Source organism: Apteryx mantelli, chromosome 1, assembly GCF_036417845.1.
Source record: "Apteryx mantelli isolate bAptMan1 chromosome 1, bAptMan1.hap1, whole genome shotgun sequence".
Classification (NCBI taxonomy): domain Eukaryota; kingdom Metazoa; phylum Chordata; class Aves; order Apterygiformes; family Apterygidae; genus Apteryx; species Apteryx mantelli.
In genome coordinates, this window is record NC_089978.1 from 179,062,082 (window position 1) to 179,079,454 (window position 17,373).

General features: G+C 39.5%; 1 protein-coding gene across 1 annotated transcript in view; it reads right to left on the reverse strand.

Moving 5' to 3' along the window:
- NAV3 (neuron navigator 3) overlaps positions 1-17,373 on the reverse strand; it is a 282,224-nt gene that overhangs the window by 191,908 nt on the left and 72,943 nt on the right. The window contains exons 2-3 of the mRNA XM_067313062.1: positions 9,343-9,460; positions 8,643-8,695 (exon numbers count right to left, since the gene is read on the reverse strand). Coding sequence (XP_067169163.1) covers positions 8,643-8,695; positions 9,343-9,460 — 171 coding nt within the window. The remainder of the gene's footprint in view (positions 1-8,642; positions 8,696-9,342; positions 9,461-17,373) is intronic.

Consider the following 17,373-nt stretch of genomic DNA (forward strand, 5'->3'; position numbering starts at 1 on the left):
CATCAATGGGAACAGAAATCCAAGTGCGGATCTTTAATTAAGGCATCTTTAATTAAGTCTGTTCTGAGAGATGACAGGTCTCTAAGATGAAAAGGGGCTTTTGCTTTATCTGATGAAGAGATAAATTCCCCTTGTAACACAAAGAAGACTGCTGACCACAAGTGTGGCCAAGTCCTTTATAGCTCACCTGGCAGATGAAAGTGGGGAGGGTAGAGACATTATGGAAGGCAAATAGAGGAAACCAAAAACTCCAGGTCGTTCTCCACTAAACAGAAGAAAGTAGATAAAGTGCTGTGAAAACAGACTTGGGGCCAATCTAAGAGTCCATGTAGACGCAGCTGGAACCAAAGGAAAATGATAAAGTCCACCAAATATATCAAGATGAAGGACAAGCTGCATGGCTTCATATGTTTGACCTGGAGCACATATGTTGTAAACACTGTAGCCAGCACTGGCATGACTGTCTGATGGCTCCAATGAGTTTTACCAGGGAAAAGAAGTCTCAAGGTTCACATGGTATGAAGGAGATCAAAATGGTTATTCTTCCTAGTTTCAGAGGGTCTACCCATGGAATCACCACACAGGTGGCCACTCTTCTCATCTACTGTAGATTTCTTTGTCTTTGCTAAAGATGGAGGGAGAATGAACAGTTCTGGTGTGACCCGTCGGGGCAGTTTGCCACTACACACTTCCAGGTTCTGAAGAACTTATGTACTTAGATAACAGATAGCTCTGGAGCTACAGCTGTCACTCTCACTGTAGTTGGAAATAAGGCTGGGCATCCTCATGTCCACAGGTTTCAAAATCCTTGGGATATGTTTTTACCTTAAAATGCGGAGATAATGGAACGGCCCTCAAAGATGATCAACTTTTTCAGTAATTCATCTCTTGAATCCCATTAGGACAGAAGCTATGAAACTATACAGTCCTACAGCCACTCTATAAGAGAGGAATCGTAAAATGAAATTTCAGGAGCCTTGCAGGGCAGACAGGAATTCTAAGATGATACAGGAAGTTCTCATGCTAAGTATACAAAAAAAGACAAAAGACAAAAAGATATGGATTTCCATCTGTGTTATGAGGAAGTTGTCAGAATGGAGAAGAAAATAAGTGTATCCACATTTTTATGGTTGTACATATGCCATGTGCAAGGGTGAGTGCCTTTAGATGCTGCTTTTGCTGTGGTACATTGAAAATTTCTCTGGCAAATAAAAGTAAATATGAATATTCACAACATGGGCAAATTCATAATATTACAAATTCAAGTATACTGTCATTAGAAAGAGAATCTCATCTCTTTATTTGCTCCAGATCTGATTACTCTTACCCAAACTAAAATCTTCTTTCTGACTAGTTGCCAATGAAAGCAAAACTCTTAATCTCCCTCCAGTCCTCTCCATGTAGTCCTTCACCTAACACCTGGGCATAGTCTTCAAGAAGTCTCTCCCCAAAACAGCCACATACAAGCTATGATTATGTCTTACAGATTCTTTCTTCATAATACAGCTAAGATGTGAGCATTCCTATCTATAAACACAGCAAAAATTCTCACAGGAGCTCAAATTTTAATTACTAACATTTTTCTCCGGCTCTGCTGAGACCACTCTCCTAGACATCACACTACGAGGTTGTTGCCCTTTTCTAAATGTACGTCCATCTTCCCCCTTTTAAAGGCTATTCCATAATCAAATCCCAGCTCCCCCTTGCCTACCCCAGAGGATAGGGAAATGAGCGTCTAACTCTGCCCTGCCCATATTGTGAGAAGTCACTCCTTCTGGTTAGATTTTTAAACACTTCTGTACTGACTAAGGCTGTTGTCTCAGGCCTTGTCCCATCTCTCATGCAAACTATATGTTTCCAACAAAAGAGAGATTGGCTCATCATCAAAGAAACTCTGTGCATACCTGTTACCCTGTAAAGGGTAAAAGGAGTTCAACACACTTTTTTATTCAGAATTTCAAGATCTTGCAAACTTTGTCATTTTACTATTCATCCCTTTTCCCAGATCGTTGGTGAACAGAATGAATGAGTCAGTTACCAGCACAGATCCTTGGGAGATGTAAATCATAACCTCTCTTCTTGCAAACACTGACCAGTTATTCTTTGCTTTCCTTTCTTAACGAGTCGCTAATAGTGTTTATGGAGATCTCCAAAAAATAGCTTATGACTGATCACTTGTCTGTAGTTCCATCCCACACAGCAGCTATTTCAACGAACTTAAAAAACTGACTGTAAACCTGATAAACCCAATGGTCCTTTTCCTTTTTAGAGTGAAATACTTTTCTTCTTTTAGAAAGAATTACATGAAAGTATATACTCTCTAACTAATGCACTTCAGATTATTCACTTGAATAACTTCTGAAAATAAAGTATGAAAGTATGCCCCATGGAAATAGAGCAACAAGAATATCTTGTGTTCCATTTCTATTTGCAGAGCAAACCTGCACAGTTGACAAAACTAGATTCCCTCATTCCCTTTTATTTTCACTAAATTCTAACAGCGGCCAGTCCTGAAATCTGTGAAAAACCACTGATAGCCATGGGGTGACAGTCAGTGGAGGCAGAATTTAAACACAAGGAGGTTGCACAGGTGTCACTGTGGGAAGAAACTGGTCTGCAGAAGAAAGGAACTAGGACTGGTTTTCAAAACTCTGATTGAATTTGCAGTGAGAGCCATTGTAAGGGACCATATTTCTACACATAGCCTAATTTTGGTATGTAAACTGTTTCAAAATGTAACACTCCTGTGGAAGGACTGACTTAGAGCTGTTCCAAAGCATGGAAAATATATCTGGAATCTTTATAACCAATCTCACTAGGATATTTACAGATCTGACCTTTTGTACTCTTAGTCAAAACTCCTCAACACTTTTAAAAACAAATCTGAATGTTTCTTAGTTTAAGCCCATCAAAAGTAAGGCTGCAACATTTGCACTAGCAAAGCCAGATGACTCATACAGTTCAACACTGTGCAGACAGAAAGAGCTCACATGCAGGCCCACCTGAAAATGAAAATAGGAATGACATTTTCAGGCTTCCCAGTCTCAAACGACTTCATATAACAAAAATCCACACATTTGCATAAAAAATGGTATGGGCTTTACTAGAACTTACCATACTTGTTTTATACTAAATTATGCTGTTCTTTACAATAATTTTTGTATAGACAGCATGCTAGTGCAAATATTCTCTTGCTTGCGTATTGACATTCCCGGATATTGAGGGATGCTGCGTAACACTGTTTATATGGCATATAAGCAGAAAACAAGCCACAGAAGGCTTTTTTTGTGGGACTGCAGGAAAACACTAAGCAGCATGTCTACCCAATACATTATGAAGCAATGTTTACCAGTATAGACATGGCTTCCTTGCCTTATTTCAGCTTTAGACTTCACACAGTACTACACTTCTTGAACTAGATTGTTTTCTGTATCACAAAAATGTTCTCTGCTTAAGTAGAGACTGATTCACTTACTTCACCTTCTTTTTGCTAAACTACACAGTTTTTCTTCAGTCTTGTCAAATAAAGCAAAATTCCTGGCATATTTATAGCTCTTTTCTGAAACATTTCTAATTTATTAACATCTTTTTAATGGCTTTATTAACAAAATGAAGTACAGTGTTGTAGAAATGGTCTCATTAGTGCTGTATATAGTCATATTAACTTCCAATTTTATCAGATATATTCCTACTTACCCTCCCAAAGATGGTGTCAGCTCTGCTAACTGCAGTGTTTTACTGAGAGTTCATAGTCATTTGGCAATGAGCTACAACTCTAACACCTTTTTCAAGTCACTGATTTCCAGGATGTGGTAAGCAAGACCTACATTTTTATTGAATTCAGCTCCCTCTGTTGGACTGCAGCATGCCTATACCCTAAACTATAAAAATTACCTTTGAAGCATAGCTATATAAACTGGTAGAAAACTGCGCCATAGATGACTGACAGAATGAAAAACAGTCTTCATCAAATACATTAGGAGCCTTTTAGTAAAAAGGGTCCCTCCAGCTCTTAATTAAATACAAGAAGAACCCTACCACCAGCTACAAATAAGGATGCTTTTGTACATAGATGTGCACTGGTATAGACAATTCTCATGAGAAGTAGCAAGAACCAATTCTAAGGAACAAAAAACAGCTAACAAGGCAGCATCAATTTCTTAAAGAAAAATTAACATGAAAAACAATACGCTTTTTTTTTAACTTTAATTATTTATGCGGCTGAAGGCACCATAGGCTGAATGAGGAGAGGATAGAAATATTAGTTTTGTAAAATTAGTTTGTGACAATTCTGCAAATGTCACCATAAAAAGATTTTCAGCCCAAGACTTTGAAGATTCTCTTGCATTTTCTCTGATATCCCTAGGATGCATTAAATTTGATCCTTTATACTCTTACTAAATGTTTGATATGCTCTATTGAGAGACAAAACATAGGAGGTCTTCCAGTACTTTTTCAATATGTTCAGGAAGAAAGAAAAAAATTCTAAACTCTTTTTCTTTGGACCACTATAGAAAAGCTTTATAACATATTATCTACCCAAGCTACCGACCTGCTTTTTCTGATGATGACAGGACTTATAACAGTACGGCTTATATATAAGCGGAAGAGCATTAACTTTTAGTTGTATCAAAAGGTAAATTCTTGAAAAAATATTATCTTTTAAAAGAAAAATGATTCTAAGTTTCCTTAATTGACAGAATTATGGAATAACTGATACAAGGAAAAAATAGAAATGAATAGAAATTTTTCCCATTGAAGAGCTTGAAAGAGATCATGAAAAGGAAGCTTAAATGCCTTATTCCTACTTGAAAGGGATATCTGTGAGGAAAAAAAGAGTGATGCAAAGAAAAGACTCTATAAGACATTGTATACACACAATGTATATTGTAATACATGGAGCTTTAAATCCTTATTATCTTTATTAAAACCATTCATAAGAAATGCCAAAATCTTTTTACCACAGTAGATTTACCCAGGAGATAAGCAAATCTCTCCAGTTCTCTTGGAAGTTTCATTTAGCTGAAGTTTCTGAAATTTGAATATGAAATAATTTATTCCCCAGTAAATCTCAGGTTCTCAAATTCTATTTGTGAAATCATATGTACAAGCGTAATGACAGCCAGGAGGATCCTGGTAAAGCTAACAACGCAGAAACTGGATGCTGCTGGGGTTTACAGGTTTTAATTTTTATGAACTAAGACCTGTGGAGCCAGTTCAACTTGTCTACAAGTTCCTTCTGTACCACTGCCAACATGAGCATGAAGTGCAAGACACTGCAACAGACCTAGCTGAAAGAAAACTGAAAGAGAAGCATTTAAAACATGTTTAAAATAAATACTACAAGATGTTTAGGAATTACAATTATGGCTGAACTGAGATGCCTTAAAAACCACTTGAGTATGATGAAGCCAATGACAAGAGGAAAACCAAATGGTAAGTGGAACAGAACTTGGAAATATTGGTAGTGACTAATTATGAATTGATATTGATATCATCTACAGAGGATATCAAGTATTCCCAGCAGCAGACAATATATGTCAGTGTTCTCTAGCTTCTCTTAAGCTATCAAGAAGTCTTAGATATCACTTCTTGGGAAGAGTATCAAATGGTAGACGTGTATAGAAAACTTTTCTTCTTAATTACAAGTTATGAGAGAAAGGATCACCAAAACATATGTGAAAGAAAACAGAGGTGGGAATTCTTGAGGTTTATAAAATAAAAAGGTTAAAATGAAGGCACTGAATTAATCATGGCATATATTTTCTACACTGAATCTTGGTTTATAAAGTCAAAATGATGTTAAGAGGTTGGCACACAGACAGTTAATTACTCAGGATGTGGGTTTTTGTTACACAGAAATTAATTTAGGTGAAGGGAAGAGAGAAAAAAGGCTTTGAATTTAATAAACTGCATCTTTTGTCTAACTTCGAAAGTGTTTCTAAGCAGAAGGCTCGTCTATGAGAAGAATGGGAAATGCTTCAATTTCTCCTTGGTTTTAAAAGATCTCAAGTAAGCAACTTTACTTCATCTGCCATTGCTAGAGCTGTTAAGGGAAGATCTGAACCGAAAAATACTAAATACTTTCTGGATCCAAAAGAGCAGACTGACAGGATGAACTCTGTTTTGGGTCAGGAATTCCTAATGCTGATAACAGAATGATGCAAAAAAAATAGGGTGGACTGCATTTCAAAAAACTTTCTAGGGCTTTCTCTCATTAACTCTCCAGTTATCTTGGTTGTATTAAAGAGACTCCTATGTAGGATGTTAGCTGTCAGTCAAAACAGAAATCTAGATGTGCTAATAAATACACTACAGAAATACCGTGATTATTGCTCATTGGATGACTAACATTCTGGCAAATCCTGATGAGGCCTAGGGTCACATACTGGCCCACGTAAACAACCACAATAACCAATGTTGTTATGGCAAAAATGTGTCAGGTATCTTAATTCTGTTATTATTTTATATTTTCTAAAAAAGTTAATTAGCTTCGATCATTGTTACATTTTTTTCGGCATATTAAAAATACCCAAGAGTCCACTGCTACAGGCAGACAGAGACAACTGGTCTGCTGCGTGGCCTAACAAAACTAAGCATTGCTCAGGGAAACCAGCTGAAAATGTGGTAAGATGGTGCTTTCACCTAGGCCACACCAGTGCACAATCCAAAGGAGACAAACAGGAAGCAGACTCACACCTGGGGTCTCTGAGCTGCTTTGAAAGGAAAGCTGGCAAGTCTGAACTACTGTGAATTCAGTACGTTTTAAATTTCCTAGCTCAGTCAAAAAAATCAGCAGTATAAAATTGGTATGTCAAAAGGGAGGGAAATAATCTGATCAGACTTAGAGATAAAACAATACAGTAAAGAGACCGAATCAGAAAACGATGACAAAGTACATTCTGTTCCCATCAAGGTAGAGTGGCTAAGCCTCACTCCTTTGCACTGTGCAAACACTGACGCTTGCCTGCGTGTGGGAACGTTCACAGCGCCACGTCTGAGAACCGGAGCATCTCAGACATCTCATCTGGTCTGGCTGAGCTAAGGGAAGTGTTTGCAGGAGGAAGAGGGGTAGAAGGACACACCGAGATTCGCGTGGGTACTGCTGCAGCACAGCAGTGCATTGACCAGGCTGCCCCATAACTACGGTGGGGAGAGGAGAGGAAATCCAGAATCCCTGTGCCACATTTACCCATCGACAGGAAGCAGACACAAATTTTGCTGTTTTGGAGAAGCACAAAATCGCTGGAGTGAATAATCCTGTCTGCAGCTGAGTTCTGTCTCATGGAAATTTAGTTAGACATCAAAGAGTGGCTGGTCCCTAAGCAATCCTAGATGGTCGCGAAGCAGTTACATAACCTTGGGAAACTCTATCACTTTTCTGTGCTTTTGTCTCTTCTTGCTTAACTTGTCTATCTGGAATGGCAGGTTTGTAAGGCAATGATTATCTCTTGATCTCTGTGTGTGAAATATTAGTTCTACACTGGAGTTCCCAAAGTTCTCAGCTGGGGCCACTAGGTGTTGCTGTAATATGAGTAATTAAAGTAATAACTATTATTAAGGAAATCACATATATTCTTACTATGTACTAAGCCCAAAAGCCAGAAAATAAACTTATTCTAAACCTCTATTTTTTTCTTAAAAGAACAGACAAACCTAATTATTCATTTAATTGGTACTCAATATCTTTCCTTTCACTTTTCACAGCTTTGAAGAAAAAAGCTGCAAATACCTTCCCTCTTTAAAAAATGCACTGAATAAATGCAAAATTTTTTCTAATCTCCATTTCCATTTTCAAGTCCAGCTTCATCAATTTGCTATTATGCAACTCATCCAAGTCACTATACTCCAAAAATCTGGCCAGCGACAAAATTGTGCACCTTATTCACACAATACTTGGATGTGCACAGACAGGCAAAGTCCTCACAGTGAGCACGATTGTAACAGAAAATGGTCCAGTAAATGCATGGTGATGTTACTGAGGCTCAGATTTTATACTTGCCAGTTCCACAGCCTTCTAATGAGGTTTTATTTTATTATTGTAGTTTACTAACCATAAAGACAGTAAAAGAATAATAAGCATGCATATGAATCACAGTCACATAATGCTGGTTGCCTGAAAGTATTAAAATATCTAAGCAGCTGGCAGCTATAGCTCAGAGAGCTATATGCCTAAAATGCTACTTCTGAAAATTCTGGAGTCACTGCATCTAACTGGACTTCACAGTGGACAATCAAAAAGGCTATTTATATTCAAAAACAATTTGGCAAGCGCTGTTCATCAAGCCAGTTCTCCAGACACAAAGACTCCACTTAAAATTTTTTTCCTGGATTTACTGCTCTTAAAAATGAAGTTAAATTAAATTATCTGGATAATGAGGAGAAGAGGTCTGCTAAAGCAGTTCTGGGTTAATTAGAGCTCATGAAGTTTTGCTGCTGGTTACCTCAAGACCCTAAGTTAGCACAAAAACAAACACTAAGTGTATGTGGGGGAAAAAAAAGTACCAATAAACTATATGAGAATTACGACTTTATGGTAAACCTGGGATAGAGTATTCACAATTTAAATAAATCATTATTAAAAAGCATTTTAGGAAAGTGCAGAGGTGCCAACACAGATTAAAAATATATTTCATTCTTACCATTTGAGACTGGCTCCGGGGGCAGCCATTGATATCTTCAACCTTTTCATTTGCTAAAGAAAAGGAGTGAGGTGAGAAAGCAGGAGTAAGCAACGAGGTAAAACTGTCCTCCCCCCGCCAAAGAAAGAAAAAGAACAGAAAAGATGAAGCAATAAAGTGCACAGGGTTTTGTTGACACAGAGCTGCTTTCTAAGTAAAGCTCAGTCGTACAGTAACAACACTCTTGTTAGCAGCAGTTGCTTCCACATGCCAAATCATGCAAAGGGGGAAGTGTGAAGGAGGTCGCTGCTAATTCTTCAGCCCCTGCAAAATAACTGCTGACATGAAATCTTCCACAATTGTCTTTGCAGGGTCAGGATACAGTTTCAAGGCATCCCAGAAAGTATGAGCCACTCCAACTAACAAAATGCACACATGGGAGACATATGGTTTAATGGAGCATTCATTTCTGACAATTCAAAGTGTGTAAGATACAGTTCTGGCCATTTAAAGTATGGTTAAACAGCCACTTCCAAACATGCTCACATAAACATATGTTTTAATTAAGACAAGGATGAACCACACAAATATCAGAGACATATGGACTCAGTCAAATTGTATTATTCAGGGTTCATCTTATTGTTAAATACATTCAGCTTGAATTATATATTCCCCCATGCAAGGAGTCAGCTCGCACTGCTTCTCTAAGCACTGCTCTTACCGATGATCTGGATGATTTCTGCTAGCAGAACTCCATCTGAAATGTCCTGTTGCAAATCCTTGATCAACCGCTTGTGGCCAGATTTCGCTAGGTAGTGGTTAGCCCAGTCAGTGTAAATCTGCACAGCGGAGGGGGAGGGCAAGAGGGGGAGAGGGAAGAGAGAAAGAAGACAATAAAAATTCTTAAAACAAATGTTGGCTTACACATGAGAACTATTCTGGATCACATTCCAGTTTAAGAAGTCAGCACCAAAGGAAATAATTTTAACGTTTTTTTTTTAACAGCCATGCCCCTCCCCCTGCCATTTTCTGTTTTATTTTAACTTCAAATGATTCAGTCTTTTTCATGAGGGTTCAAACTTGCTGTGACCAAGCAAAATTCCCCTTATGACTGTAAAGGAAACTCCTGTCATAAATCAGTCACATCTACCACAGTTCCACCTCCCACCGCGTTTCTACCTACACGCGCACCCCACTGTGTGCTTCACCCTGCTGAGGCTGCTCAGGAGCAAGCCAGAGCAGAACCGCGTGCATGTGTTTGGGTGCGAGCTCATGGGCTTGTCACTCATGATCCTGCATGTGACAGGGCTTCTGCTACACCCTCTGCAATAATCCTCATTTGCTGCTGTGCAGAGATGGCTCATTTGTACTGTCGCCTGTGCTCGAGCTTGCTGTACTGTGCCCAGAGCTGACTGAAAGCAACAAATGGACAGCGGTGCTATCGCTGGAATTAGAGCATATATGCTGGAAATACGCTGTACCCTTTCTCCACAAGGAGAGGAGGGGGAAAGGGTTAGACTGAGCAGCACAAAATACTTAGCGACCGACAGCACAAAAATGGCACTTATCAACCAAAGGTTAAGAAATGCCAGCTGAAGTACATCCACCCAAATAGGGGGAGGGCGAGGGAGAGAGAGCGAGGCTGAAAGCCGTTCAGAGGGGAAGCGTGCAGGCATATATATATATACACGCACAAAGAGAGCATTCAGTAATACACACAGTGTATACAAAAGGGACCAGATTCACTTAAAGTGAGACGAAGAGGAAATTACACCTCCATGGAGGTACCAAAGCAATACGGCGTCCCAAAGGACTTTCCCTCAGCTTTCCCAGCAGGCAGCGGCAGCTGAAACTGCGAGGGCGAGTTGCACGTGGGTGTTGCACAGCATTTGCATACGAGTGTCCCCTCGCGGCAAGCACTGGCTGCCTGCAGCTGAGTGCCCACGGCCTCTCTCCCCATGCCAGAGGAAAGGACTGGGATGCACTCGCCCACGGCCAGTGCATGCTACTGGTGAGAAACATCGTGGATGTATGACAGCATCGCTGTGCAAGTAAATGCATTACCTCGGGTCCTTGCTCTGCTGAGATTCTAAATCTTGAAGCTGCACCTCTTCCATAAAAACAATATGAGCTCACTTTACAAACATCCTTTTATTTAACCTCCCAGAAGGGAGAAGGGGTCAGAATCCCATTTGGGGAACAGAAAAACAGAGGCCAAAGTGATTAACTACTTGCTTAGTTCACCAAGGAAATCTGTGGCAGAGCCAGGAGGAGAAAGCGGCTACGTTCCCAGCCCAGGGTCTGACCCAGAAGACAACAGCCACTTGCCACCCAGCAGAAGTATCACTGCCTGTGCTCAGGTGCTAGGGACTCTTTCACTTCAATGGAAGTTAACTGAATATCTTCGTCAAAAGTTTTCTCCCTCTTTGCTAAAAGAGATAGGCAACTGTAACTTGTTGGATTTATCCTATTTCCCCCCACACTCCTGCAGATAAATCAACACCTAGTTTGCCAGTTTTCTTGACAGCATTAGAACTTAAATAATTCTGTAACATTACATTGCAGAAGTGGATTCAGCTCTCCCATATCCAAAGGATGCTACTCTTAGATGGGGCCCTAAATTTCCCTGCTGCACCTAGAAATTTGCTTCAGTCACCTCTGTTTTCATTGGCTGAAATTCTTTTTTCATTATTACGGGTGAGGGACATGAAAGGCTTCATAACAATATTTCTTAAAGCCAACTGTAGCTAAGAAAGTGTTTCTTCAACAGATATAAATATAGATATATAATGAATGCTAATGCAAAGTCTCTAAAGATTGTATTTATATATATTTAGAACAATATGAATTCATGATGAAAAAAGATGCATACCACACCCATAGCATCATGTATTTGCTGTTACTAGTATTTCAACTTCAGTCATTCCTCTAAAATAATGTCTCACAAAGATTCTCTGAGCTACTGCTATAGGCTGGACTATTTTCTGCACTCCTGTGAAACTGACCCACTGTGGCATTCAGAATTTAATACCCACCAATATTATTTGGGGTTAGTTTCATATTGCAAATAAAAATACTTTACTGAGCATTTCCTTTTTTATGTGTCATACCCACACACAATCTGGTGTACCAATCCTAATTTTGACTACAATTCAAACTATCCTCTCACTAAGCTGCCACTGAAATTTCATTCTAGCAGCTGTTTTGCAAGTATCTTTGCAAGGATCTAATACTCAAAGAATGGGCTTCACCCACCACCCTCCTTCATAATTTTTTTTTTTCATAAATTTAAAACTTATAATTACAACGAACATAAACACCAGCACTGAAAACTAATTGCCAAAGACACAGACGCTGTGTAAACAAAAGTCAACAATTCACTTTATCCTTGTGGCTGGAAACTTTACTTGATGACCTGTATTTTGATAGTCACGCAATGGTGGACAAAATTATCTGAACGATACAATGGTCCCAGAGGAATTTTTTCCCTTCTAAAAATCAGAAGGTGAAGAGCTGTTGCTACAGACAATGCAGCAAGCCGATATCCAGTTGGCAATGGAATGTACAATTTAATTTCCTCTCTTTCCATAGGGATCACCACTTGCTTCCTTTCCCCCCTTCCCCATTCGAATGCCCTCCTCAGTCATCTCATTCTTCCAGGGATCCAACTGCTCACAAGTCAGTTGCAAAACATGAGAAGCATGTAGACACAGACATGAAATTATAAGAATGCACACATGCCACTATGTTCTTTTTACATGAAATTTTCCAGTGCAAATACCATGTGAAACAGAGAACCTTCACAGTTTATAAATATCAGTGTAATAATGAATCCTTTTGAAATTTTATCTTGAATTCCTCAGGACAGACACACAGAGATAGGCCTCACACTGTACATGTTCACTGAGAGCACTTAGTTTGCATAGCATGGGAAAGTTGTGCAGAAGCAGAAGATAAAAATCAGTAACTTCATACAGCAGCCTGCTTGGTGTTCCCACTTTATTGGTGCTGAGCACCTTTGAGGAGGAGCTGCGCATGCTCCCCTTCCTTTCTGAACTAACAATAAACCACTTTGTCTTGCACTAATTGCTCAGCTATGTTTCCCCAAAATACTCTTATTTCGGATTTTTTTACTGTGAGTGCTGTTTCAGAGCAGAACACACACATGGAAGTCAGCCATTGCGACACTTCCTCCCCGAGCTGTTGCTCACCCCTGTAACCCGGCCTTAGAGCTACCCGCTGGAATGGCCTGCTGACTTACTCATTTCCTCTCCCAGCTTCCTCTCCTACCACCACTCTTTGCAGACACGTCTTACTGGGGAGCATTCAGCTTCAGCATTAGGCTCCAACGGCTAACGACATACATGAGAGCCTCTGTTATCTGTGACACAGAGGACTAGTCTCAACAACATGATAACGGCCTAGGAGTGATTCTGTATTTGTGTGGTCCAAGCTGGGTCCCAGCGTCTGCGATGATTTAACCAGTTGCAACACGAAGCCAAATTCGACGGGGCAACGTGAGCTTGGGCACAGCCTGCTCACGTTAACAACGGTTTCCCCTAGCATCCCTTAGCCACCTGTCACGCTGACCTTCCAGAGAGTAGAGAAAATTAATCTCGATACCCACACATAGTTATGGACTTCAGCTCAATACTTCACCCGTCGCTATAAGGAACACCGGGGAGCTATTAGGCAGGATCGGTAAAGAAACACTGTGCTTCACAAAACGTCTGTTTAACAAAGTGAAAAAAGGGAGGATCTCACAGGTTACTGCCTTTCTTAGAAGCTGCTTTAATAATAAATCATTTAATTATGCCTCAGGCATCACTATAATGCATCCTCTTTGAAACTAATATAGAAATGTTACCACCCACAATCAGTGTCAAGTGAGAAATGTCAAATGGATTTCACAAGTACAGTCAGCCAAAATGCAATAATAATGCATGACACTTCGTTAGCATCCTCCATGAAATTAACTCAACATGCTTTCCAGACACAAATGAAATCACCCTTATTATGTAAGTATCCTTAGATTTTCTGTAAGACGTGGCGAAACTGAGGTATAAAGGGCTTCTTGGTTGATTTTTTTGTTCTGTTTTTTTTGTATGGCTCACTCAAGGAAAAACAGAGCTGGGAATATGACCCAGACATTCTGAGTTGTATTCATTTCTTCTATACACTTATTTATCAGGCAGTTTTATAAATAGGCATGGTGGGAAAATGCATATTCCAAGAATCAGGATCCATCTGTATATTTTTGTTTATTTTTTTGATACGGAATATAGAGTTTCAGATCTGAAAATGGTCTCCTAGCTGTTGCTGCTTGCCATACTTAGTGTACTCCACTGTCACTCAGTTATGTGTTAGGGAAAACAACAGTTGCAGCCAACCGAGTTATGCCAAGGCCTTGTGACAAATTTCCACACCATTTAGGAGGCTGGATCACACGAATTAGTCCACTATTTGTCAAAGTTTCTTTCCTAGATATCTGAGAATCAACAGATAGTATCCACTTCTCATCAGCTGTCCTTTAAAATGCTCTCTGGAAGACAACTCTATTCTCATTAATAGTTAGCCTAAAAGAATTGAAATGCCATCTCTCAGTGCTCACACTTGTGCTCTCTTCTGCACGTGATACCACCCCAGTATACTTGGGTTGCATTTGATTCACAGCAATATACAATAGTACCTTTTAGCACAGCAAGAGTCTTTCTTTCGTTCTGTGTTTGGATTATCTCAGTCCTTTAGTATTATTAGTCTCAGTAAATTTGATAAGCCTTTTTTTTTCTTTTAAAATAATTTCTGAATAAAGGAAAACAAAACTATTAAAAAGCCCTAACACAAGAATTTTAACAGTGAGCCAAAGTGGAAACATGGCACTGTTAACTTAATAAAAGGGTTATATTACTTAATAGTGTAAAATATTTATTCTGCATAAAATATTGTCCTTAAAGACAATCTATAGATTAATGGTACTTCGAGCTTTTCACCCATAGACACTCATTCAAATCATGCTTGTACGAGAAGAGATCAGTGGCTTTTTTCCATTGTTTTCCAGTATGCTACAAATTGAGCTGTAAAGTCTGTATATCTATTTTCTGGGCTGCTTTCCAGCGTGTGGCCTAAACTGGATGTTGAATACCCAACCGGGCTGACCTAATGGTCCCAGAGTCCCCGATGAGGGGCATGTGCCAGGGGAGAGGGCATGATCACAACTCCACGTCAACATCACGGTTCTTGGCTAATGAATTTTGGGTAGCAAAACCCGTGCTGGAGAGTCCCTGAACCTGCTTGAGCTTATAAAGAGAAGCTGGGCAACGCATTGGCTAGCATCCCAGCAGGGTGAGGAAATCACATTGCTAAGAGATGCCTTTATCCTTCCCACTGTTTCTTCCCTGAGGAAAACTTAACTGGGATGCAGGACCTGACCTTCTAAATATTTTCTTATCAAAGATTATTTCCTTTGGACACTTTTTATAGATCTCAGTCCTCCTTGTAACAAGGAAAAGTGCTAGCTTAGTAAACAAGGAGACACCTTCAGACTGCTGTAAAAGGCAGAATACACAACTTATGTGAGGATTTAACTTACCACAGAAAACACACTTTCCAACTCTTGTTTGCTACAAGATGAAGAGGAGGAGAAAAAGCTCTTTGTAACATAAAGCAAATTACATGGGAAGGAAAAATATTTACACAACTAAAAATATATGGCCAGACAATGAAACCAGAATGATTTAGTTTATAGGCAAGATGGAAGCCACTGCATTTCATTTAACAAAATGAAATGAGTATTAAATGACATTCCACAAACCCTGTTTCTGAATCCCACTGAGCAAATGAGAACAATTACGAGGCAAGGAATAGAAACCATCTAAAGTGATACATCCAAATTAAGTGAAATGTCAGAATGCCTCCAGTACAATTCTGTTTTGTAAATAGCAGCATGTAGCCATCAACACTACTCAGTAATTTTCAGATAAAAATACAATTAAATTAACTAAAAGTTCACTAATCCTGGCTAAGAAATTGAATAGAAACAATATGCCATTCAACAATCATTGGCAATCTTTAGATGACTTATCCAGCTTTTCAGGGGCCGTTTTATATTTCCAAATTTCACTTGCATCTTGTGATCTGATCATCCAAATAACATTTGTACTGACTTACTGTTTTCTCTTTCCTCACATGTCTTACCAAATCCCAACTCAGAATTAATTTAACAAATGTGCTTGAGGCCAACATTTACCAATGGCATCAAGGGCAAGACTTTTGATATATCTGTGCCAGATGAAAAGTAACAGCATAAGACTGTGTATATGTGTGTGTGTATGCGTGTAAGGTTTTACCAAGCGATGAGAATATTGCACAATTTAAAAAAAATCCAGCTCTTCATAAAATGAAATAACCTGTTCATCCTTTGAAAAGAATCATACTGATTTGCTTTAGAGTTTAATTATATTGCTATGTTTATTGGCTTATTGCAGATGCTCTTAAATCCTGTGCAATAGCAATAAAGTACCACAGGAAGGAGCCAGATATTCATACTGCAGCTGCAGAGTAACCTACCAGACAGCTGGTTCTCTACAGACTTGTATTACTGCAGAGGGATATCTGGTAAGGCAGCAAGAACATCACAGATATTAATATTGGCCTTGAGCTTCCTGAATTAACAGGAGACAGTACTAAGTGCCACACAGTCAGATCCTCCAAAACAGCCAGTCTTGAGCCTTTTTGTTATAAATATGCCATATATTTGCCTGTACATCTTACGTTGCGACTTTGAATTACATTTCAACAATCTTTTAGTGCCAGTCCCATGAAAAATAGGGCCCATTATTCAATACAACTTTTATATAAAGCACTGATTCTAGGCAATATCTCAGTGGGGAAGACCCAGATTCCCTGCTGGGCATAAGTGCTAAACCTAGAGATACCACTCAGCAGGTGAATCTGTGTTAGTGTTTTAGTGCAGATGAGAGTGCACATCTGATGCCTGGCAGCAAGCTCTCAGAGCGCAGGAGCAGGTTTCCCTTTGGATGAAACTAAACTGCAAGATGTGCTTCAAGGGTGCACCGAACACACTCCCGCAGCGGGAACTCAGGCACGCAACGACACTAGGACTTATCCATGTGACCTCTCAGCCACAGGTGCACACCTTCTAGCTGCTGGTTTGGTGTCAGGATTGCTCTAACACAAATGAACGAGGTGAAACAGACGCAGCTTCCTATTTCTTCTGTACGCACACCCACTTTTACATTAGCCAAGCCCGCCCAAAGCTGGAGAACCATGGCTGCTTATGACAGTTCCTGGCTGAAGACATCTTCCTTGGGAGAAACAGGTTATCTGGGAAGGAGCATCCATGCCTGTCCAAAGGAGAAAGTGGATAGAAGAAAGCTGTAGTTCTGCTTTTCTGGGAAAACAGGATGGGAGTTATCGCCCTCCATACTACAGGCCCCTTTCCATTGCCCTGAATGAGATACCATTTACTGTGAACTTGTATACGTCTCCTGTCTCATGTATGTCTTGTCACTACTAGGATAAGTTTCATGACTAGTCCTATGTTCACTTTAATAAACAAACCCATAGTAGGCAAAGTTAAGACTCCCAGAAAAAGAAAAATGAACTGAATTTGCACAGGCTTCCTTTGAGGCTCACCAAAGATCACTGCAATATATAAGAACAGAAAAAAAACATCTGCAGATTCAGACCTGACTAGAATCATTAAGTAATTTTTAAAATAAAAACATCCTTG